Below are 23415 nucleotides of genomic sequence, written 5' to 3'. Positions count from 1 at the left end.
TGATGTTTCCATTCTCCACCCTATACTCACTAGGGAAGCCAATCCCGGGCCATTTTTTTAAATCCCGGGTATCGGGATTGAAAAATGGCCAATCCAGGGATTCCCGGGATACCCGGGATTGGCTTTTACCTAGGTGGCCGCCCCCTCGCCCCACCCCGTCCCGCCCGCCCCGCACATATAACTCACCATATACCGGGGGCGGGCGGGCGGGAAACATCGTGTGAATGCTTGAATGCTGCTGGTGTCTCCCAGCAGCAGCTAACAGCGCAGCGTGACCTCTCACGCTGCGCTGGGGACCCGGAAGCAGGAAGCCGGGCAGCGTTTGAGCGTCCTGTGGACGCTCAACGCTGATCCCTCAATCCCCGGGATTGGAGCTTCCAATCCCGGGATTGAATCCCGGACATTTTTGGGCCTAAATCCCGGGATCCCGCCGATCCCGCTCCCGGGATTGGCCACCATAATACTCACCCAGTGTTCCCATGCTCAGTATATTCTCCATATCTGTGTACTTGATTTTCAGTATAAGGCGGTGATTGGGTGCCAAGTGGCTGCTGGTTGGACAGGTCCTGTTTAACTGTAGTTTGTCCAATCAGCGAGTCCCAACACTTTACTGTCAGATGAGCTCAATGTAACACTTCTGTAGGTGTTATGACCTGAAGACTGTAGGAACGAGGGGAGATTGGCCAGTCTTTATCTGCAGTTGTGTGAAGTTGGTTATTAGGATGTTAGAATTCTTTATTGTCCGAATAGTATTTCTCCCTTTCTTTGCTGTAGCTACATACTGTAATAATAAGTCTTGCCCTATTTTATTCCATTCTTCCATTTAAAAACAGAAAACGCTGTGGGCGATATTAAATTAACATTTAATTTTTCTCTCTTTTCATCTTGAATTCAAGAAAAAACAAATACTATGTAGACAGATCTGTTACAAGAACTGGGTTTAATTAATTTCTCTGCCCACCATGCTAATCCCATTGAGGGAACGCGCAGTAATATGTTTGTATATGTTATCAAAAAGTATTAAAATTCAGCATCAAAAGGTCCGGTATAATGTGTTGGTTTCTTTGAAATGTGAGACTATATCAGGCTGTGGGTGGGAGGAGTCCTAAATAATTAATTATCAATTCTGAAACACATTTAGAGACTTTATAAGCTGTGAAATGTGAATTGTTACAAGTCACAAAGGAGATGTTTCCTTTCAGCACTGCGCATCTGCCTTGTGGGGTCCAGGTACAAACTAGGTCGACCTCATAGTCAACATGCAGTAGATTGACAGGTACAGAAGATTGACACACACCATGTGTTTCCAACTTTTGCTTGATTACCATCCATGTAGACTACGATTGGGAATAGTAACCTGTGGCAAGCACCTGGATACAGATACATACAATCAGGGCAGCCAACAGGGGGGGACTGTGGGGACTGGTGTCCCGGGCCCTGGCTTTTACTGCCAATACCAGGAGAGCTGCACAAGGCTGTGAAACAACAGTGGGCTGATGTGCAGGTAGAACTTCTTAAAACAAGCCTTCCCTGCATATCAGCTCGCTGTGATTCGGAACGGTAGATCCGCAACGCTTCACCTATATGTAACGTCACAGTGTATGACATCACATAGGGGTGGAACTGTGGAGCTGTCTATTTTGTCAGTCCCGGGCCCCACAATTTCTGATGGCAGCCCTGCATACAATAGACGTTAAAGATGGCCCTGCCAAAATGAGGATACATTTTAAGAGCTGTAATACATGATGCAGTTTTATTTAACAAAAAAGTATTTTCTGTATATATATTTTTCTTTACTGTGCATTGATTCACGACGTTTGTACCCAACGTACGTTTTTGTCTTGACGTAAACATGCGTTTCTGTTTCAGGAGCAGTGGGTGTTATAATAAAGCAGTCCCGCCACCGTGTCATTATCCAGTACCCGTCCTACGGAGGCCGGGACTGTCCGGATACTTTATATGAGGAGAATGAGTGCGAATCTCCTGCCGCCTGTCACTCTTACAGGTGAGATAAACCCATGTTGAGACAGAGCCTTTCCCAGCCTCGCTACAAAGCTTTCCGCTCATTAAACCTGATTTTGTCACCTCAGGAAGACGGATCTCTGAGTTGCTTGTGTCAGATTGTCAGCTCCTGTCATTGTGGTTAAGTGTCTTCAGAGGCAGGAAACCATGAGTGAGGCTTTAGAAAATGTTTTTCGTAGACTTCAGCTCAGTGAATATTTTATTTGCTTTGTGTAATCAGCTGATTTGTGTACTGTCGCCATTTTTGCCATCTATAGTATTTGTACTTATTTACATATGACGTCTGTAACAGAAAATCTCACCCAGCGTGAGCTCCGCTTAGATCTCACTGTGTCTGATCGGTCACAGTTACTAAGATCAAAAGGATTCACGGCGTCTAAGGAGACGTTACGGCATGATAAAGCTAGACAAAGAGGCTAAAGTTAATACTAAGGAAATTACAACGCTGAAGGTTAAAGAGGACAAATTTATGTGCAACAGTTAGCGAAATTTGCATATTGCTTCCTCACGGAATTCCTGAATAGTAGTAACGTAAATTACATTGTAATTACACATAATTAAGGCAGGGTGACAGTTGGTGACAAATGGAACTAAGGAGGTTCCCGGGGCTCACTGCTGTAACTGAGTCGCTGTCACCCTTGCTGCCATCTTGTCTCACATCCCTCGAAAAATTACCTGTGTACGAGCTTGGAAGAGACCCTGAAAGGCTGACTCTGAAGTGACAGAGCGTATTTGTAACTATTCCATAGGTAACGTTCCTTTCTCTTACGTCCTAGAGGATGCTGGGGACTCCGTAAGGACCATGGGGTATAGACGGGCTCCGCAGGAGACATGGGCACTTTAAGACCTTTTAATGGGCATGAACTGGCTCCTCCCTCTATGCCCCTCCTCCAGACCTCAGTTAGATCCTGTGCCCAGAGGAGACTGGTCGCACACTAGGGGAGCTCTACTGAGTTTCTCTGGAAAAATACTTTGCTAGGTTTTTAATTTTCAGGGAGCACTGCTGGCAGCAGGCTCCCTGCTTCGTGGGACTGAGGAGAGAGAAGCAGACCTACTTTACTGATAGGCTCTGCTTCTTAGGCTACTAGACACCATTAGCTCCAGAGGGTTGGAACACTTGGTACGCCTAGCTGTTCGTCTCAGAACCGCGCCACCATCCTCCTCACAGAGCCGGAAGATAGAAGCCGGGTGAGTATGAGAAGCAAGAAGACTTCAAAGGCGGCAGAAGACTTCAGATCTTCGTGAGGTACCGCGCAGCGGTCGCGCGGCGCGCCATTGCTCCCACACACACACACGAGGCACAGCAAGGGTGCAGGGCGCAGGGGGGGCGTCCTGGGCAGTAATAATTACCTCATAAAAGTTCACTGGCACGCATAGATACTGCATGGGCAGTATATACAGACCCCCGCCAGTATAAAAATTAGCGGGACCGAATCGCGCCATCGAGGGGGCGGAGCTTAGTCCCTCAGCTCTAACCAGCGCCATTTTCTCCACAGCTTGCTGCAGAGACGCTGCTCCCGGACTTCCTTCACCGCTGTATACAAGTAACAGGGTGCAAAACAGGGGGGGGGGGCACATTAATTTGGTGCTAGTGTGATACAGAAAGCGCTTACAGGTCTGGGACATTATTAATATTTCAGACCGCAGTGGCGCTGGGTGTGAGCTGGCAAACTCCCTCTCTGTCTCTCTAAAGGACCTTATTGTGGGTCTGTCCCCTATATCCCAGTGTGTGTGGGGGTGTCAGTACGTGTGTGTCGACATGTCTGAGGCAGAAGACTCTTCCAGAGAGGATGCAGAGCAGAATATAATAGTGACTCCGTCTGCACCGCCGACTGCTGATTGGGTAGACATGTGGAATGTTTTGAATGCAAGTGTGGCTTTATTACATAAAAGGTTGGACAAATCTGAGTACCAGAACCAAGCATGGAGACAATCCATGGATATTAATGTGTCACAGAACCCATCAGGGTCCCAGAAACGTCCCTTTACCCAGATAGCACACACTGACACCGACACGGATTCCGACTCCAGTGTCGACTGTGATGACGCTCGGTTACACCCAAGGGTGGCCAAGAGTATTCAGTACATGATTATTGCAATAAAAGATGTATTACATATCACAGAGGACCCTTCTGTCCCTGACACACGGGTCTGTATGTTTAAGGGGAAGAAACCTGAGGTAACATTTCCCCCATCCCATGAGCTGAACGCTCTATTTGAAAAAGCTTCGGAAACTCCAGACAAAAGACTGCAGATTCCTAAGAGAATTGTTATGGCGTATCCTTTCCCCTCACAGGACAGGTTACGGTGGGAATCATCACCCACGGTAGATAAGGCTTTGACGCGTTTATCCAAAAAGGCGGCCCTACCGTCTCCGCACACGGCGACACTAAAGGATCCTGCGGATCGCAGGCAGGAAACTACCTTGAAATCAATTTATGCGACTACGGGAACCCTGCTCAGACCGGTGTAGCGTCGGCATGGGTGAGTAGCGCGATTGCAGGATGGGCAGATACCTTGTCATCTGACATGGACACCCTCGACAGGGAGAGTGTATTGTTGACATTGGGTCACATCAAGGACGCAGCGTTATACCTAAGGGAGGCTGCGAGAGATATTGGCCTCTTGGGATCGAGGGCCAATGCCATGGCAATTTCAGCTAGGAGGGCGTTGTGGACCCGTCAATGGACTGGTGATGCTGACTCCAAGAGACTTATGGAGGCCTTGCCTTACAAGGGTGAACTTTTGTTTGGGGAAGGCCTCGCGGACCTGGTTTCCACAGCTACCGCGGGTAAGTCTTCTTTTTTGCCTTTTGTTCCCCCACAGCAAAAGAAAACGCTTCCATACCAGATGCAGTCCTTTCGGTCTCATAAATTCAGAAAGGGACATGGATCATCCTTCCTCGCCAGAGGCAAGGGTAGAGGGAAAAGAACACCAGCTGCGGCTAGTTCCCAGGAGCAGAAGTCCTCTCCGGCCTCTACCAAATCCACCGCATGACGCTGGGGCTCCACTGCGGGAGTCCGCACCGGTGGGGGCACGTCTTCAGCTCTTCAGCCAAGTCTGGATTCATTCGAACTTGGATCCTTGGGTGCTAGAAATTGTAAACCAAGGATACAGACTGGAGTTTGAAGACGTGCCTCCACACCAATTTTTCAAATCGGCCTTACCAGCTTTTCTCCCAGAGAGAGAAATAGTTTCAGCTGCGATACAAAAGCTGTGTCAACAGCAAGTGATTATCACTGTTCCCCTGTTGCAACAGGGAAAGGGGTTTTATTCAACTCTATTTGTGGTCCCGAAGCCAGACGGCTCGGTCAGACCAATTGTGAACCTAAAATCCCTAAACCTGTATTTGAAAAGATGCAAGTTCAAGATGGAATCTCTCCAGGCAGTGATTTCCAGTCTGGACGGGGGGTATTTTATGGTGTCACTGGACATAAAGGATGCATACCTTCATGTCCCCATATATCCTCCTCATCAGGCGTTCCTGAGATTCGCTGTGCAGGATTGTCATTACCAATTTCAGACGTTGCCGTTTGGGCTTTCCACGGCCCCAAGAATTTTCACCAAGGTAATGGCGGAAATGATGGTGCTCCTGCGCAAGCAAGGTGTCACAATTATCCCGTACTTGGACGATCTCCTGGTAAAGGCGAGATCAAGAGACCAGTTACTGAAAAGCGTGGCACTCTCTCTGAGGGTACTACAACAACACGGCTGGCTATTAAATTTGCCAAAGTCGCAGTTGATGCCGACAACTCGACTGTCGTTTTTGGGCATGATTCTGGACACGCAACGGCAGAGGGTTTTTCTCCCATTGGAAAAAGCTCTGGAACTCCAGAACATGGTCAGGGATCTGCTGAAACCAAAAAGAGTGTCGATTCATCAATGCATTCGAGTGTTGGGAAAGATGGTGGCGGCCTACGAGGCCATTCCGTTTGGCAGGTTCCATGCAAGAACTTTTCAGTGGGACCTACTGGACAAATCGTCAGGGTCCCATCTCCAAATGCATCGGATGATAAGCCTGTCCCCCAGGGCCAGGATATCTCTCCTGTGGTGGCTCCACAGTGCTCACCTCCTAGAGGGTCGCAGGTTCGGAATCAAGGATTGGGTTCTGGTAACCACGGACGCGAGCCTCCGAGGCTGGGGAGCGGTCACACAAGGAAAAAAATTTCAGGAAATATGGTCAAGCCAGGAGGCTTGTCTGCACATAAATGTGCCGGAATTGAGGTCCATATACAACGGCCTGAGACAGGCGGAGCATCTTCTTCGCAACCTACCTGTACTGATCCAGTCAGACAACATCACAGCAGTGGCACATGTAAACCGCCAGGGCGGAACAAGAAGCAGAGCAGCGATGGCGGAGGCCACCAGGATTCTTCGCTGGGCGGAAAATCATGTAAGCACTCTGTCAGCTGTTTTCATCCCGGGAGTGGACAACTGGGAAGCAGACTTCCTCAGCAGACACGATCTCCATCCAGGGGAGTGGGGGCTTCATCAAGAGGTCTTTGCAGAAGTGACAAACGGTTGGGGACTCCCTCAAATGGACATGATGGCGTCACGCCTCAACAGAAAGTTTCGGACGTATTGTTCCAGGTCGAGGGACCCTCAAGCAATAGCAGTAGACGCACTAGTGACACCGTGGGTGTATCAGTCGGTCTATGTGTTCCCTCCACTTCCACTCATCCAAAAGATATTGCGGATCATAAGAAGAACAAGAGTTCAAACGATACTCATTGTTCCAGACTGGCTTCGAAGGGCCTGGTATCCAGATCTTCAGGAAATGCTCACAGAAGATCCTTGGCCTCTTCCTCTAAGAGAGGACCTGTTACAACAGGGGCCGTGTGTGTTCCAAGACTTACCGCAGTTACGTTTGACGGCATGGCGGTTGAACACCAAATCCTAGCTAGGAAAGGTATTCCAGGGGAGCTTAAAGCTAGGAAGGAGGTAACGGCAAAGCATTATCACCGTATCTGGAGGAAGTATGTGTCTTGGTGTGAATCCAAGAATGCTCCTACGGAGGTTTTTCAGCTGAGTCGTTTTCTCCATCTTCTACAGGCGGGGCTGGATATGGGCCTAAAGTTAGGCTCCATTAAGGTGCAGATTTCGGCCTTATCAATATTCTTTCAGAAGGAATTGGCTTCTCTCCCAGAAGTACAGACTTTTGTGAAGGGAGTACTGCACATCCAACCTCCTTTTGTGCCCCCAGTGGCACCGTGGGACCTTAACGTGGTGTTACAGTTCCTTAAATCACATTGGTTTGAACCACTTCAAACTGTTGAGTTAAAATTTCTCACTTTGAAAGGGGTAATGTTATTGGCCTTGGCATCTGCAAGGAGGGTGTCAGAATTGGCGGTCTTGTCTTACAAGAGCCCCTATCTGATTTTCCATATGGATAGAGCGGAATTGAGAACTCGTCCACAATTTCTACCTAAGGTGGTTTCGTCGTTTCACATGAACCAACCTATTGTAGTGCCGGTGGCTACGGATGTCTTGGAGGATTCCAAGTACCTTGATGTAGTCAGGGCTTTAAAAACCTATGTAGCCAGAATGGCTCGTATTAGGAAAACGGGGGCTCTGTTTATCCTATATGCAGCCAACAAGGTTGGCGCTCCTGCTTCCAAGCAGACTATCGCACGCTGGATCTGTAACACGATTCAGCAGGCTCATTCTACGGCTGGATTGCCGTTACCAAAATCGGTAAAGGCCCATTCCACTAGGAAGGTGGACTCTTCCTGGGCGGCTGCCCGAGGCGTCTCGGCATTACAGCTTTGCCGAGCAGCTACTTGGTCGGGTTCAAACACTTTTGCTAAATTCTATAAGTTTGATACCCTGGCTGATGAGGACCTCTCTTTTGCTCAATCGGTGCTGCAGACTAATTCGCACACTCCCGCCCGGTCTGGAGCTTTGGTATAAACCCCATGGTCCTTACGGAGTCCCCAGCATCCTCTAGGACGTAAGAGAAAATAAGATTTTAAACCTACCGGTAAATCTTTTTCTCCTAGTCCGTAGAGGATGCTGGGCGCCCATCCCAGTGCGGAATAAATCTGCAGTACTTGTACATAGTTATTGATAAGTCTACACAAGGGTTGTGTTGCAGTTCAGATCAACCTGTTGCTGATCTTATTTGTTCATACTGTTAACTGGTTTAGTTATATCCCAGGTTGTACGGTGTGTTGTGGTGTGAGCTGGTATGTATCTCACCCTTAATTAACAAAATCCTTTCCTCGAAATGTCTGACTCCTCTAGGCACAGTTCCTATAACTGAGGTCTGGAGGAGGGGCATAGAGGGAGGAGCCAGTTCACGCCCATTAAAAGGTCTTAAAGTGCCCATGTCTCCTGCGGAGCCCGTCTATACCCCATGGTCCTTACGGAGTCCCCAGCATTCTCTACGGACTAGGAGAAAAAGATTTACCGGTAGGTTTAAAATCTTATTTTTTTTGCAATTATTGCCACATTCAGCTTATTATGAATACAACGTAGTTGAGACTCAGCCGCCACTGTGTATTAATACAGGTATCCCTGTGTTCTCTATTGTGTAAGGCTGAGCAACACTGGGCCCTGCACCCTGTTACAATTTACCTTCAAAGGAACCTTCGCTATAATGTCATATTTCCTTATTCAATTTAGGATAGAAATACTTTCCCCTTGTGTTAGTCTTGTCTCCTGCCTCAACTGGCGGCGAATCCTCGATACCAAGAACAGTTCGTGAGCAGAATAAACTAGAAATGTTTTATCTAATAGATTTAATAAAGGAGATTTCCGAAAATACAAAAAAAAAAAAAACAACAACAACAACTGACAAACAAAGAATTCCATTTTGTGCAAATGCATCTAACATATACAGAAAATGTATAATCCTTGCAGGCACTGCCATTACCCCATAGCAACAGTAACTACAAAAAGGACAAGTGGAGGTGTTTCCCCTAACAACCAGATTCTATCAATCATTTTATAGAATGTACTGGATAAACAATAGCTCAAATCTAATTGGTTGCTAACGGAAACACCTCCTCTTGTCTGCTTAAGTTTTGTCTTTACATCATATTCTCTTTTTCTTTTAAATGGCTTGTGTGACTGTAGTAGTTAATAATGACAGTGTCTGCCCATGTACTGTATTGTGTATGAATTGTGTTATTGATTAATAAGCATTTTATACAATCACGATGAAGCCACCACGCCTCCTGTCATAACCCGGACACATGAACTTCTGTTGTCTCCTGGCACATAGGCTATCCTTGCCAATCTGGCTGCATCCTGTGTTTACGCCTACCTCAGCAAGCCTATAAATAGGCGCCATTTTTTGCATTTTGCACCTGCGTGTTAGACACAAATCATGTACAATTTGGCATGAATCCTTTTATCTTTTTGTTTGCCCCTCATTGGCCCTCATTCCGAGTTGTTCGCTCGCTAAGCCGCCGCCTACTGGGAGTGAATCTTAGCTTATCAAAATTGCGAACGAAAGATTAGCAGAATTGCGATTAGACACTTCTTAGCAGTTTCTGAGTAGCTCCACACTTACTCGGCATCTGCGATCAGTTCAGTGCTTGTCGTTCCTGGTTTGACATCACAAACACACCCAGCGTTCGCCCAGACACTCCTCCGTTTCTCCGGCCACTCCCGCATTTTTCACAGAAACGGTAGCGTTTTTTCACACACTCCCATAAAACGGGCAGTTTCCGCCCAGAAACACCCACTTCCTGTCAATCACATTACGATCACCAGAACGAAGAAAAAATCTCGTAATGCCGTGAGTAAAATACCTAACTGCATAGCAAATTTACTTGTCGCACTGCGGACATTGCGCATGCGCATTAGCGACTAATCGATCCGTTGCGAAAAAAATATAACGAGCGAACAACTCGGAATGACCACCATTGCCCTTACAGTGGCGGTTGAGTGTTTCCCATCCTTTATTCAACCCTTTTGTCATTATATTCATTGTTACAATCATTTTCCCTTTTTAATTATATACCACAATCAGCAACAATGGCCACTCGGTTCCCCCTGATACTGTGTAGATCTTGCAAAGTAAGGGTGTGTACACACGGTGAGATATTTTCTTTCGATTTTGACTATATAGTCAAAATCGCAAGAAAAGTTAGTGCAGATCGCAAGGTGAAAGTCACCTTGCGATCCCGATTCGATCCCGATGCGCGGTCCCGCCAGGTTGGCATCGCAAGAAAAGATAGACTGTGCAGGCAATTCAATCCTTGCTAGATCGGTGTACTATCTATCTACTTCATCTCACATGTCAATGACATCTCACATAAGCCAAAATCTCACATAAGCCAAAATGGTAAGCACACATAGTCCATATCTCAAGAAAAGTTAGTCAAAATCTGTACTATCTGGGCCACAGGGAGTTCAAGGGAAATCGCAAGTGAAAATCGGGCATAGCAAGGATCTCACCGTGTGTGCACACCCTAATGACCCCTACACGCTGGCCGACATCACTGCACGATATGAACGATCTCGTTCATTAATGAACAAGATACCGTTCATATCGTGCAGTGTGGAGGCACCAGCGATGAACGATGCGCGGCCCCACGCTCGTTCATCGTTGGTGCCCCGTCGGCTGTGCATGCAGGCCAATATGGACGATCTCGTCCATATTTGCCTGCAGTTCTATGGAGCCGTGTGACGGGGGGAGTGAAGTAACTTCACTCCCCCCACCGCCGGGTCGCCCGTCTGCCGGCACAGCTCGGCGGCACATCGCGAGTCTGTAGGGCTCATAACTGTGTGCTGTGTGACTGCTGAGAGCATGAAGTTAGTAATGCCTTTTACAGATATTCCTGTGTTTTGTTTTTCTAAATTGTCAGCAGATTATATTCTATTACTCATATGTATAAAGGGGATGCGGTCAATTTACCTACAATCAAAATCCCGACGGTCAAAATCCTGACATTAAAAATACCGACAAGGTCAAAATACCGACATTTAAAATGTCGACAGGTCAAAAAGTCAAGATGAGCTTTTCATGATTTTTTAATTGAAACCGACTTGTTCATACTTTACCATCCCAGTGGACCTGGAGGGGGGATATAATAGTGCCTGAAGCATGGCGAGCGCAGCGAGGGGACATGGTACACTTATACGGTGTCCATGTTGCGCTGTGTCGACATACACAAAAAAACAACAACCGTGTGTCGACTTTTTGACCTGTTGACAGTTTAAATGTCGGTATTTTGACCTTGTCGGTATTTTAAATGTCGGTATTTTGACTTTGTCGGGATTTAGACCGTTGGTCAATTGGTGTCTGTATTTTGACCATCGGAATTTTGATTGTAGGTATTTCAAACGAATCTCGTATAAAGTAAACTTTTTTAAAGCCCATGTTCAAGCTTTTACCTACAATAAATTCCCAATTCAGTCTCCTGGTATAATGTTTCACCATTTCTTGTAACGCTGTTTGAAATAATAGTTACAGAAATGACAAAAAGAGTGTTCTATTAGATGTCCCGGATGGCTTGAACCAGTGGCTTAGAACTGTCCAAAATTCCTAACACCTCTGGGAAATCAAAACATCTGCTATAAAAATGATGCCAGAAAGTCATTACAAGATCAGTGCCATTACGAAATCCACTATTCCTTTCCTTGTCTGCTGCACTGCAAAACGCTAATTTTCCATGCCTGGGTTACCGTGATCCGTGTGTGTCACCAGATGGCTTATGCGGTTACAGAGCAATGGTAATTCATTAAGAGACCCCCCATCGGTTCTGCCAAGTAGATGAGAAAGTGCGTGTGCTGTCGTACAAGTAAATTATCATTACGGCAAATATTTAAATCGCTCTTGCATTTATAATTAACATTCTCAATCGTCTACAAATGTTTTACTATAGGTGGAAGACGCATAAGTGGAGGAGATGCCAGATGGTTCCGTGGTACGTCAGACAAGACAGTCCTGGGGCCTACGAGACCTGTGGACCGGGACTTCAAGCAAGAGGTGAATTTAGATACTTGGTCTAGGTCTAGTGAACTGATAAATTATTATTTTATTTGATTCAATTACTTTTCATGCATTTTTACCTACTTAGTTACTGTACATGTTAGTGCGTGTTGGCTATAAAGAATCTTGAGTTACTGTGTGTGTAAGTTTCAATGTTGGGGGCTCCTGATGACCGATAGGTTCTCAATGTACCATGTAATGTCTGGGACATTACGTGTCGGAGACTTGTCATGGTAGAGGGGCATGGTATCGGGAACCCGACGCTTGGGATGCTATTGGTCACAGGACCAACAGCGGCATCCCAACATGCAAAATCCTGAACCTGCTAGATAAGTATTCTAACCCTCACTCTCTATCCCCCTAAATCTAACCCTCCCTACCGCCTAACCCAAACACCCCTTCATAGTCTAAACCTAACCCTCCCTACTGCCTAACCCTAACACCCCCTACATAGTCTAAACCTAACCCTCCCTACTGCCTAACCCTAACACCTCCTTCATAGTCTAAACCTAACCCTCCCTACCATCTATCCCTAACACCCCCTTCATAGTCTAAACCTAACCCTTCCTACTGCTTAACCCTAACACCCTCTTCATAGTCTAACCCTAACCCTCCCTACCGCCTAACCCTAACAACCCCTTCATAGTCTAACCCTAACCCTCCCAACCACCTAACCTTAACTACCCTAACCCTCCCTACCACCTAACCCTAACACCTTCTTCATAGTCTAACCTAACCCATCCTACCGCCTAACCCTAACAACCCCTTCATATTCTAACCCTAACCCTTCCAACCGCCTAACCTTATCTACCCTAACCCTCCCTACCACCTAACCCTAACACCCCCTTCATAGTCTAACCCTAACCCTCCGTACCGCCTAACCTTAACACCCCCTTCATAGTCTAAACCTAACCCTCCCTACCGCCTAACCCAAACACCCCCTCCATAGTCTAACCCTAACCCTCCCAACCACCTAAGCTTAACTACCCTAACCCTCCCTACCACCTAACCCTAACACCCCCTCCATAGTCTAAACCTAACCTCCCTACCGCCTAACCCAAACACCCCCTCCATAGTCTAACCCTAACCCTCCCAACCACCTAAGCTTAACTACCCTAACCCTCCCTACCACCCCCTTCATAGTCTAAACCTAACCCTCCCTACCGCCTAACCCTAACACCCCCTTCATAGTCTAACCCTGACCCTCCCTACCACCTAACTCTAGCACCCCCTTCATAGTCTAACCCTAACCCGTTCTGGCATAGTTACGATCGGGATGCTGACAGTCAAGATTCCAGTGCCAGTATACTAACTGGTTCCCGGTAGAGCTACTGGATTCAAAGTGCAATGTGGGTGGCATTCATGTGGGGAGATTGGTCATGGTAGACAGATGCTGTGGTTACTGTACTCTACGTGAAGCTCATATGTGTTTGGGGAAACTTGCCATGGTGGAAAGACGCAGGCATTCCTATGCAAATGAGTCTGCATAACATCAACAATTAGTGAGCACAAAATGCTATAATGCGCAAGCTGCAATCAGCGGTCAGCAGTAACATAGTTTCTGAGGTTGAAAAAAATTGTCCCTCAAGTTCAACCTGTTAGTGATCTCCTACACTGTAATATTTTTAAGACTAATTTTAACTGTGGTGAATGTTTAGCTGCTACTGTATGTCATGTACTCCCTATTTTCTTTTAATTATATTTTATTTTATTACTATAGTGCATGATTTACCCACGATAGCCCTGTATATCCTCATCCATTAGGAATTTATCTAGCCCATTCTTAAAAGTAATGACCGAGTCTGCCATTACTACTCTCTCAGACAGGGAATTCCAAATCCGTATTGTCCGTACTGTGAAGAAACCTTTCCGTCTCTGTTTGCGAAATCTCCTCTCCTCTAACCTAAGCGGGTGTCCACGTGTCCTTTTTGATGATCTTACCAAAAACAGATCCCCCGCTAGCTCTGTGTGTTGACCCCTTATATGTTTGGAAATGTTAATCATGTCCCCTCTAAATCTCCTTTTTTCCTGTGTAAACATGCCTAGTCTAATCAATTTGGTCGCCCCCGTCTTTGAGCCTTTTCTAGTTCCAGGATATCCTTTTTGTAGTATGGTGCCCATAGTTGTGCACAGTATTCGAGATGTGGCCTCACTAGGGATTTATATAATGGGAGTATAACACTCTCACCCCTTGCATCAATACCCCATTTTATGCATTCTAATACCTTGTTTTCCTTTTTTCCTGCATTCCTATTTTGGGTACATGTTTGTTATCTATGTGAACACCTAAATCTTTTTCCAGTACAGAATCCCCTAGTTTCTCCCCATTTAGTATGTAGGTAATATTTTTGTTCTTGCTACCAAAGTGCATTACCCTACATTTATCTATATTGAACCACATTTTCCATTTTGCTGCCCATGATTCCAATTTAAATAAGCTGTTCTGTAGAGACTTAGCATCCCCCTCTGAATTTATAACCTTACACAATTTGCTATCGTCTGCAAAATTGACACCATGCTCTCTAGACCTACCTCTAGATCGTTTTTGAAAATGTTAAACAATAGTGGTCCAAGTACAGACCCTTGTGGCACACCACTCAGTACTTCAGTCCAATTCGAAAACGTTCCATTTACCAGCACTCGCTGCTCCCTTTTATCTAACCAATTACTAACCCAAGTGCATATAGTGCCCCCAGCCCAAGTTCTCTTAATTTGTAGATAAGTCTCATGTGGGGAACGGTATCGAAAGCTTTTGCAAAGTCTAAAAAGATTACATCCACCTCCTTACCCTGATCTAGGTTTGCGCTAACTGTTTCATAAAAGCCTGTTAAGTTAGTAACTATTACCTGCAAATGTCAAATTACAAATTTAAGTGGTGGTCCGGGGATAACTGTATCATTAACATGTTCATCTAGGCCACAGGTTCTCAAACTCGGCCCTCAGGATCCCACACAGTGCATGTTTTGCAGGTCTCCTCACAGAATCGTAAGTGAAATAATTAGCTCCACCTGTGGACCTTTTAAAATGTGTCAGTGAGTAATTAATACACCTGTGCACCTGCTGGGTTACCTGCAAAACATGCACTGTGTGGGGTCCTGAGGACCGAGTTTGAGAATCTGTGTTCTTGGCCATCAAATTGTTGATGTTTGATCAAATCTCTGCTTCGAGATGCCTCTCATTTCAGCACTGAGTTCCGCTATCTTTTGCATTTCACTTGTCAGAAGCAATTGACATTTAATATTTATTAGGCCCCTTCGCAGTTTATTGATAATTAATACTTGCAATGTTATGGAAATGGTCTGTGCTAGTGGATGTCATTGTGTCTTTGTGCCAGTAAATTGCATTCCATTGCTTAATTATAAATACAATGTAGTTAAATGCTGATTGTTTAATGCCTATTTAGTGCCAGTTCTTAAACATTTTGTAATGAAAAAAAATCCATATAATGAAACAAGGTATTAGCAGAATTATTATGTGACATAATTACTTTACTAAACTGCTATCAAATTCTACAAGCCGTTATGTTATAAAATGACACAATGTAATCTAGATTTCCCGTCTCCTCAATCAGGAACGTTTTATAACCCACGGAATACTCTGTAATTAATTCTGGAAAATAAAAGCAAGCTGCTTATAAAAGTTGATTGAAAAGTTGACAAACACGTTAAAATTAATTAAAAAGTAGTACTGCCGCCCACTTAGCGCTCTTCCTTATGTATTGACAGAAATTATTACACTTGAAGATGGTTGTTAAATTTATTTTAAGCCAATGCGTAAATCTGGGAGAGGATTAAACCGACTGGTGGTGATGAGTGGCAATGGTTTGAATAGAATGGCAGCGGATTCAGGAGGATAGAAGGTGGAATGGACGGATTTCTGGTCTCAGGGTGTGATTCAGCCCTGGACTTAGGGGGTGATGCAGCCAGATCTGTATTCATATCCGCACTTGCTGGGGACCGCCCAGCAAAGAACAAGGCCACCCAGCATATGTAAGGACGCCCTCCGATGTGTCCGCAATTAGATTGCAGACGCATCAGATCTAGGGTTGACCCCTGGCAGTGTAGCCTGGCTGTGCTGTCAGGCGGTCTGCGCCCATTTTGTTTCTGGAGTGGCTGCATGTTACGTCAAGCAGCCCCCCCAAAAAACGCTCCAGACAAGACCCCATTTGGTAACCCCCGATGACGCGATAACACCCCTCTGATGGCCACAGCTGTCAATCACTCTGCGGTTGCAACCTGGAAGTATGCGGCCCCAATGTGTAAGGTTGCGCATGCACACTGCGGTCAGTGCGCAAGCAGCCGCGCTGCTGCGTCCCTCTCTAAATTAGGCCCTTAGTCCTGATTCAGTCACTACTGATGTTTTTGGAACTGTCCATTCACCGGAGTCGCAGTGTGCGCATGCGTTGCAATGGCACTGCGGCTCCATTCGCAGTGCCTTGTTTGCAGCAGTCTGGTTGACAGGCTGCAGGCGTTTGGGGGTGGCGACAGGTTGAGTTGTCATAAACGGAGGTGTGTGATAGCATACGCAAAATGCATAAAGATTGTACAGTGTGCGTGCGTCCAGCTAATCTGCGCGCCCCCGCGGTGGTATGCGATATCGTCCAGTCGGCCGTCCTGAACGACCTACCGGCTGATATTGCATGCAACGTCATGCAAGGTAATGAAGGATGGAACGAAGGATCGTTCCATTCTTCATTACATCATTCTAATGTGTACCACGCTAACGATATGTCAGCCCGTCGGCCGCGATATCGTCCAGGTACATATCGCTCCAGTGTGTAGCCGCCATTGCTATCAGTAGATTATGCGACAGTTTCAGTGTTCATTCTAGCACCCTGCACCTTTCAAATCCTGTGCAGTTCCTCTTTCCTGCCTGGGGTGTCGCTCTCTGCACTGGTGCTTCTCAGCACACACAGGTCTGTATCACAGCACTGAGCAACAGATCAGAGTGTGCTGAGAAGCACCACAGCAGAGAGCGACACCCCAGGCAGGAAAGAGGAACTGCACGGATACTGAAAGGTGCAGGGTGCTAGAATGAACACTATGTTTGACTGAGTGGAGTACAGTAGTTTACAATATTGATTCTATTATAATTCTACTAATACGTTGCCTAGGTAACAGAACTGCCTCCAGTGCACAGGAGTGTGGAGACCTTGGCGCTGTAGCTAGAGGGACAGAAGAAGTGGTATATTGGCCACCACTCTGCCCTTCTGGGCACATGAATGGGCCAGCACATGCACAGTTATGTAACTGAAAGGGGCTTCACTGCGGATGTCTTGGCTACAGCACATGTTCAGAGGAGCAGATTGGGGGTCTTTGAGATCGTCCCCGAGTATTGCTATTGGGTGGACAATGAAATGTTATGCCCCTGCACCCACCGCACATATTTAATGTTTATCCAATTTCCGCCCTTGGTTTTAGCCATTACATGTCGCAGACAAGATGGAGTGCAATCAGACATCACAGAATGCCTCAACCATGCCGGTCCACTGCCAGCGTTAACCCAGCCCTGCCAGATACTGTGCCAGGATGACTGCCAGTTTACCAGCTGGTCCAAATTCTCATCGTGTAACGGCGACTGTGGTGCAGTCAGGACCAGAAAACGTGCTCTCCTGGGTATGTTCATGAGTACAAGATGATGGAGGGCGTGTCTGAATGTATTTTGTAGGTGAAATCTTTTTCTCAAGAATGGCCCCTCTGCAGAGCGCCATAACAACAATAAATTGCCCAGGTCATTCTGCGGCATATTGGCGCAACATTTACAGCATTGTAAGTATCAATAGTGACAGATGATCCGGAACTCGTCCTATGCTAGGTCCGTCCTGCCACAGACTGAAAGCACGCTACTGTTTGGGTGTCGGCACTTCTACAAGTAAATGACATGTTTTCTCATTCTCCCGCAGTGAAATGGTTTTCAGTGTACATCTGTATGTATGTATGTATGTATGTATGTATGTATATGTATGTTCCAGCATAACTCTGTAATTCCTGGAGCAATTTACACCAAACTTGGTACACATATGACTTACAATCTGGAAAAAAAAATACTGTGGGGGTAAGACACCCCTAGCACCTCTAGGGGTGGGGGTGGGAAGGGGATAACATATAAAAATCCATTGTTTTCAGGGTCGCTGAGATGAATAGTGTCACTCCCGATGCCGAGTGGGGGCTGAACTTGTATTCAGTTATATTATGTTTTTCTTTCATACAGGAAAGAGTAAGAAGAAAGACAAATGCAAGAATTCCCAGGTGTACCCGGTGATTGAGACGCAGTTCTGCCCATGCGATAAGTATAATGCGCAGCCGGTGGGGAACTGGTCAGACTGCGTCCTACCTGAAGGGAAAGTGGAGGCTCTGCTAGGAATGAAAGTACAAGGAGACATCAAGGAGTGCGGACAGGGATATCGCTACCAAGCCATGGCATGCTATGACCAGAATAACCGTCTGGTGGAGACATCCAGGTGTAACAGTCATGGTGAGAACATCTCTACGTATTGGGAAGAACCTGTCTATAGTGTTATGTCATTGTCACTCTGATTACGTTACATTGCCATTCTCATGTGCAAGCTTCTAAAATATACGATCAAAGCCACTGAAACAAGGCCACGTAATAGCATTCATTTTGATTAACTTTAAATGAAATCCAGTTGCTTAAAATTCATATAGAATCAGATAGATATTTACACTAAGGGAGCTAAAAAGCAATTGCAACCACTGGGCACTGTGTAGGTGCGTAGGTGCCGCCACGGGGTCCCCTCCGCCATATTTGTATGAACCCGCTGGTGCGCAGCATAACAGCAGAATCTGATCTAGCGGACCCTTCTTCTTAAGCTCTGCTAGGTTATGGTGGAGCAGACTTGACTGAAGGGCTCCTTAGTACATACATCTCCTGTGGATGAACAAGGATGTTAGGAGTTGGTTGTTGGGAGTTGTTAGGAGTTGGTGCAGATGTCACACAAATGTTGTTTGCCAGACCATCTCTTGTGTGATAATAAACAGCGTTTTTATTACACACTTCCTCCACTAGCACAGAAACCTTAATAATTGAACAACATAACGAATGTATACAAATTCAAAATCAATTTTTGCAGCATAAACGTTACGGTTTCAGCTTCACTTTACCATCTTCTCCACAATACTTTAGTAGGTGTTATTTTGGCCTTACTTAAACAAATGGTCTCCTCACTCCACCTGCGCAGTTCTTTATCACAGCCAGTGGTGTCGAAACAGGAAGGTTAGGGGAGGGCAAGATGGAAACATGCCCCCCCCCCCCCAATATGACAGAGGCTCAGGGGCTGGGAAGCACTTACCTCTGGATCCCAGCGGTGACTTCTCCTTTAAAAAGTTTGCCGCCACAGCGTTCTATAGGCCTAATTCAAAGTTGATCGCAGCAGCAAATTTGTTAGCAGTTGGGCAAAACCATGTGCACTGCAGGGGGGGCAGATATAACATGTGCAGAGAGGGCTAGATTTGGGTGGGGTGTGTTCAAACCTAAATCTAAATTGCAGTGTAAAAATAAAGCAGCCAGTATTTACCCTGCACAGAAACAATATAACCCACCCAACTCTAACTCTCTCTGCACATGTTATATCTGCCCCTCCTGCAGTGCACATGGGCTCTCATTCCGAGTTGTTCGCTCGCTAGCTGCTTTTAGCAGCATTGCACACGCTAGGCCACCGCCCTCTGGGAGTGAATCTTAGCACAGCAGAATTGCGAACGAAAGATTAGCAGAATTGCGAATAGAAATTTCTTAGCAGTTTCTGAGTAGCTCGAGACTTACTCCTACATTGCGATCAGTTCAGTCAGTTTCGTTCCTGGTTTGACGTCACAAACACACCCAGCGTTCGGCCAGACACGCCCCCGTTTCTCCAGCCACTCCCGCGTTTTCCCCGGAAACGCCTGCGTTTTTCTGCACCCTCCCAGAAAACGGCCAGTTTCCGCCCAGAAACGCCCCTTTCCTGTCGACCACACTACGATCATCAGAACGATGAAAAAACTTTTGTTACGCCGTGAGTAAAATACCTAACTTTTGTGCTAATTTACTTGGCGCAGGCGCACTGCGAACATTGCGCATGCGCAGTTTGCGACTAATCGCTCCGTAGCGAAAAAAAATAACGAGCGAACAACTCGGAATGACCCCCATGGTTTTACCCAATTGCTAACAAATTTGCTGCTGAATTACCCCCTATGCCCCATGCACTGTCCTAGCATTACTGGGAGGAGGCATCGCTGTAGTCCCGAGTATGGTTCAGCATAGCTAGGCCTCCCAGTAATATATCTGTGAAGAGCCGGCTAGGACAGCGCATGAAGCATAGCACGCTGTGGAGGCTGACTTTTTAAAGGAGACGTCACCGTGGGGATCCAGCAGTAAGCGCTCCCCCACACTGGGGAGGGAGGGTGTTGGGGGTTAGCACCAATATGTAATTTTTTCCACGTCCACCCCCCAACATCAAAACATTGTGGCACCCCTGATCATAGCATTATTAATGGTTTACAGATGTTCTATGAGCAACAGTGCCCCAGTCACATAGGATCATTACGTTCACATTACCACCCCGTACACCACAGATCACTCCTTGCAGCTCACAACAATTCCCTTAGCAAATAACTGGATATTATTCAAGGGGGTTCCTTCCATACTGAGTAGCCACATTGCCTGGTGCGTCACCCCTACTGCTCTCACATAGTGACCCCTACTTCACTCCGTCAGCCCCTTCTGCTCAGGTACACTAACAGACTGCAGCTATCTCCCCCACTTACATTATGGGAGGCTTTTTGTAGCATTCATGTTTCCGAATATTTTTTAAATGACATAAATCAAATGATTGTATATATTATTTAAATTGTTGGTTGATTCCAAAATCTATATAGCTCTAATAGACTGTAATGTCCTCCTCAGAGCCAGATTAAGGATGAGGGGTGGGGGGGGGGGGGGGGGGGGCACAGGGGTTAAGTACCCTGGACCCCCCTCAGTCAAGGGGCCCCCCGGCTAGAGGGAGCTCCTCATGGTACGAGTGCAGCAATCTTCGTTATGGGCTGCCTCGCCCTCCGCTCTGTCACTCTGGTTATGGTCGGCGGGCTCTAGGACCTGTGGCAGTCCTTCCTCTGAAATGTGCTTTTGCGCATGCACACGCCGCATCGCCACATGCTGAACTCTGTTCCTAGACGTACGCAGGTTGGACCTGCACTTCTGCCTCATTGGGGTGTGGGAGGCAAGAGGCTTACACACAGCGGGCACAGCCAGGGGGTGAGGGCCCTCTTGTTTTAGAACCCCTGGGCCCCCCGAAGGCTTAATCCAGCCCTGGTTCTCCTTCATTATTATCAACCATAATCCATATGCAATTTAGGAGCATCTATTTGTGTGGCAGGATTTGGAACTAGAGCATCCATGGACGATTAAGTATTTGGCATTTCCACTGATTAAAATCACTTAGTAACAGAATTGGGGTACTGTATTTCTGGGACATGATGGCAGTGGGAAGGGTCACCTTAGTATCTACAGCGCATGCGCAGGACTCCAAAAAATGGCAGCCGCACCATGTTTTCGGAGTCCTGCGCATGCGCTGTAGACTCTGGCACTGTGCCAGAGTCTCTAGTGGTCAGTGCGCTAGCAGCGGCGCGACGGCTACGGGAGAGGAGGGGGCCCACACATGGTCAGCAATGGACTCCGGAAAGGTAAGTATACGAGAAATGGGTGCAGTATGGGCCCCCCCCCCCCGGGACTCAGGGGCCCGTGTGCTCCGCACACACTGCACCCAATATAGAACCGCCAATGCCTTAGTGGCGATAATCCAGTGTGCCAGAAAATAATATATAAGATACTATCTGAATATATAACTTTGTTCCCAAATCACATTCTAGTGTACAAATGGCCAGAAATAGCTCTAGAATAAAGTATCATTCATGTACTCCCTAGCCGTATTTATCAAGAACAGGTTTATAGCAGGGACCTGCGGTGAGCTAAATGGCTCAGGAGGCACTGTTTAGCACCAGAGCCAGATTTACACACAATATATGAGCCAAAGGGTTCATCTGGGCATTATACACAGGCGCAGCAGTATATACATGTGGGCATTATACACAGGTGCAGCAGTATATACATGTGGGTATTATACACAGGTGTAGCAGTATATACATGTGGGCATTATACACAGGCGCAGCAGTATATACATGTGGGCATTATACACAGGTGCAGCAGTATATACATGTGGGCATTATACACAGGTGCAGCAGTATATACATGTGGGCATTATACACAGGTGCGGCAGTATATACATGTGAGCATTATACACAGGTGCAGCAGTATAAACTCCTGGAAATTTGGTGAGTTTTGATCAGAGATGTGCAGAAAAGATACACAGGTGAGGCACTGCCTCTCCTGCCATAGACTTTTTACTCCAGAGTTTTGGCTATAAAAAGGATTAGAATAATACAAAGAAGATATTTCACACATATTCTTTGTATTTTTCATATACTTTATACAGTCAAAATTCTTGCACAAATGTTAGTATGACAGGAAAGGCTCTGCCTCACCTGCCTCACCCCACCGCACGTCACTGGTTTATAGACAGTTTTTTATGAAACTGACTGTTCCATTTAGCGTTCCTTTCAGTTGGGAGCTGCCGCTTGTTTACGTTCTTTTACAAATATTTATATTTTATGTCAACAATATGTTTTCTTTCCTCCTCCAAAAAATAAACAAATACAAATTTCCTCCAGCTCTAGATAACAATTGTTCAGCGATTCGTGTATCCTACAAATATTGCCAAAAGCAGGGAACGCAGACGTAAATATTAAAATCATTAATTTCTTTTTCCAGGTAATAATGAAATTAAACTATAATTTAATATGTAAAAAAAAGCCAGAGAGGCTGAATCTGTTTTGAAACCACAAATCCGCGGCGTCTGAAAATTAATTTTCTGTAATGATTTGTACATCTGATTAACTTCAAGTAAGCGGAATGCTGGAGCCCCATGTAAGGAGATAAGACAAGATGTAGTCCCAATTAATTATGCATGCTCCCCGTATAATTTAATGTGTGAAACAAGCAATAAAGCGTCTTATTGGATTACACGGGGAGATAGTGGGCGATGATTTCTGTTTGATATATGACTTTCTGCTACAAAGATTACAATATACACAGCTAGGAAATTTGCAAACTGATATGAATACAGCAGTGTGTGTCTAGATCTAGTGTTTAATGCAGATAAGAAAATGTGTCTTATTCCACATATAGGGGTAATTCAGACCTGATCGCAGCAGCAAATTTGTTAGCAGTTGGGCAAAACCATGGGGGTAATTCCAAGTTGATCGCAGCAGCAAATTTGTTAGCAGTTGGGCAAAACCATGGGGGTAATTCCAAGTTGATCGCAGCAGGATTTTTGATAGCAATTGGGCAAAACCATGTGCAGTGCAGGGGAGGCAGATATAACATGTGCAGAGAGAGTTAGA

At 46.0% G+C, this 23415-nt stretch overlaps 1 protein-coding gene across 1 annotated transcript in view; it reads left to right on the top strand.

The window, feature by feature from the left end:
* The window catches only part of THSD7A (thrombospondin type 1 domain containing 7A), a 430207-nt gene that overhangs the window by 328634 nt on the left and 78158 nt on the right, over positions 1-23415 (top strand). The window contains exons 11-14 of the mRNA XM_063924405.1: positions 1870-2005; positions 11859-11962; positions 17386-17580; positions 18176-18439. Coding sequence (XP_063780475.1) covers positions 1870-2005; positions 11859-11962; positions 17386-17580; positions 18176-18439 — 699 coding nt within the window. The remainder of the gene's footprint in view (positions 1-1869; positions 2006-11858; positions 11963-17385; positions 17581-18175; positions 18440-23415) is intronic.

Source organism: Pseudophryne corroboree, chromosome 5 (genome assembly GCF_028390025.1).
Source record: "Pseudophryne corroboree isolate aPseCor3 chromosome 5, aPseCor3.hap2, whole genome shotgun sequence".
Taxonomy (NCBI): Eukaryota; Metazoa; Chordata; class Amphibia; order Anura; family Myobatrachidae; genus Pseudophryne; species Pseudophryne corroboree.
This window is presented reverse-complemented; position numbering and strand designations above follow the sequence as displayed.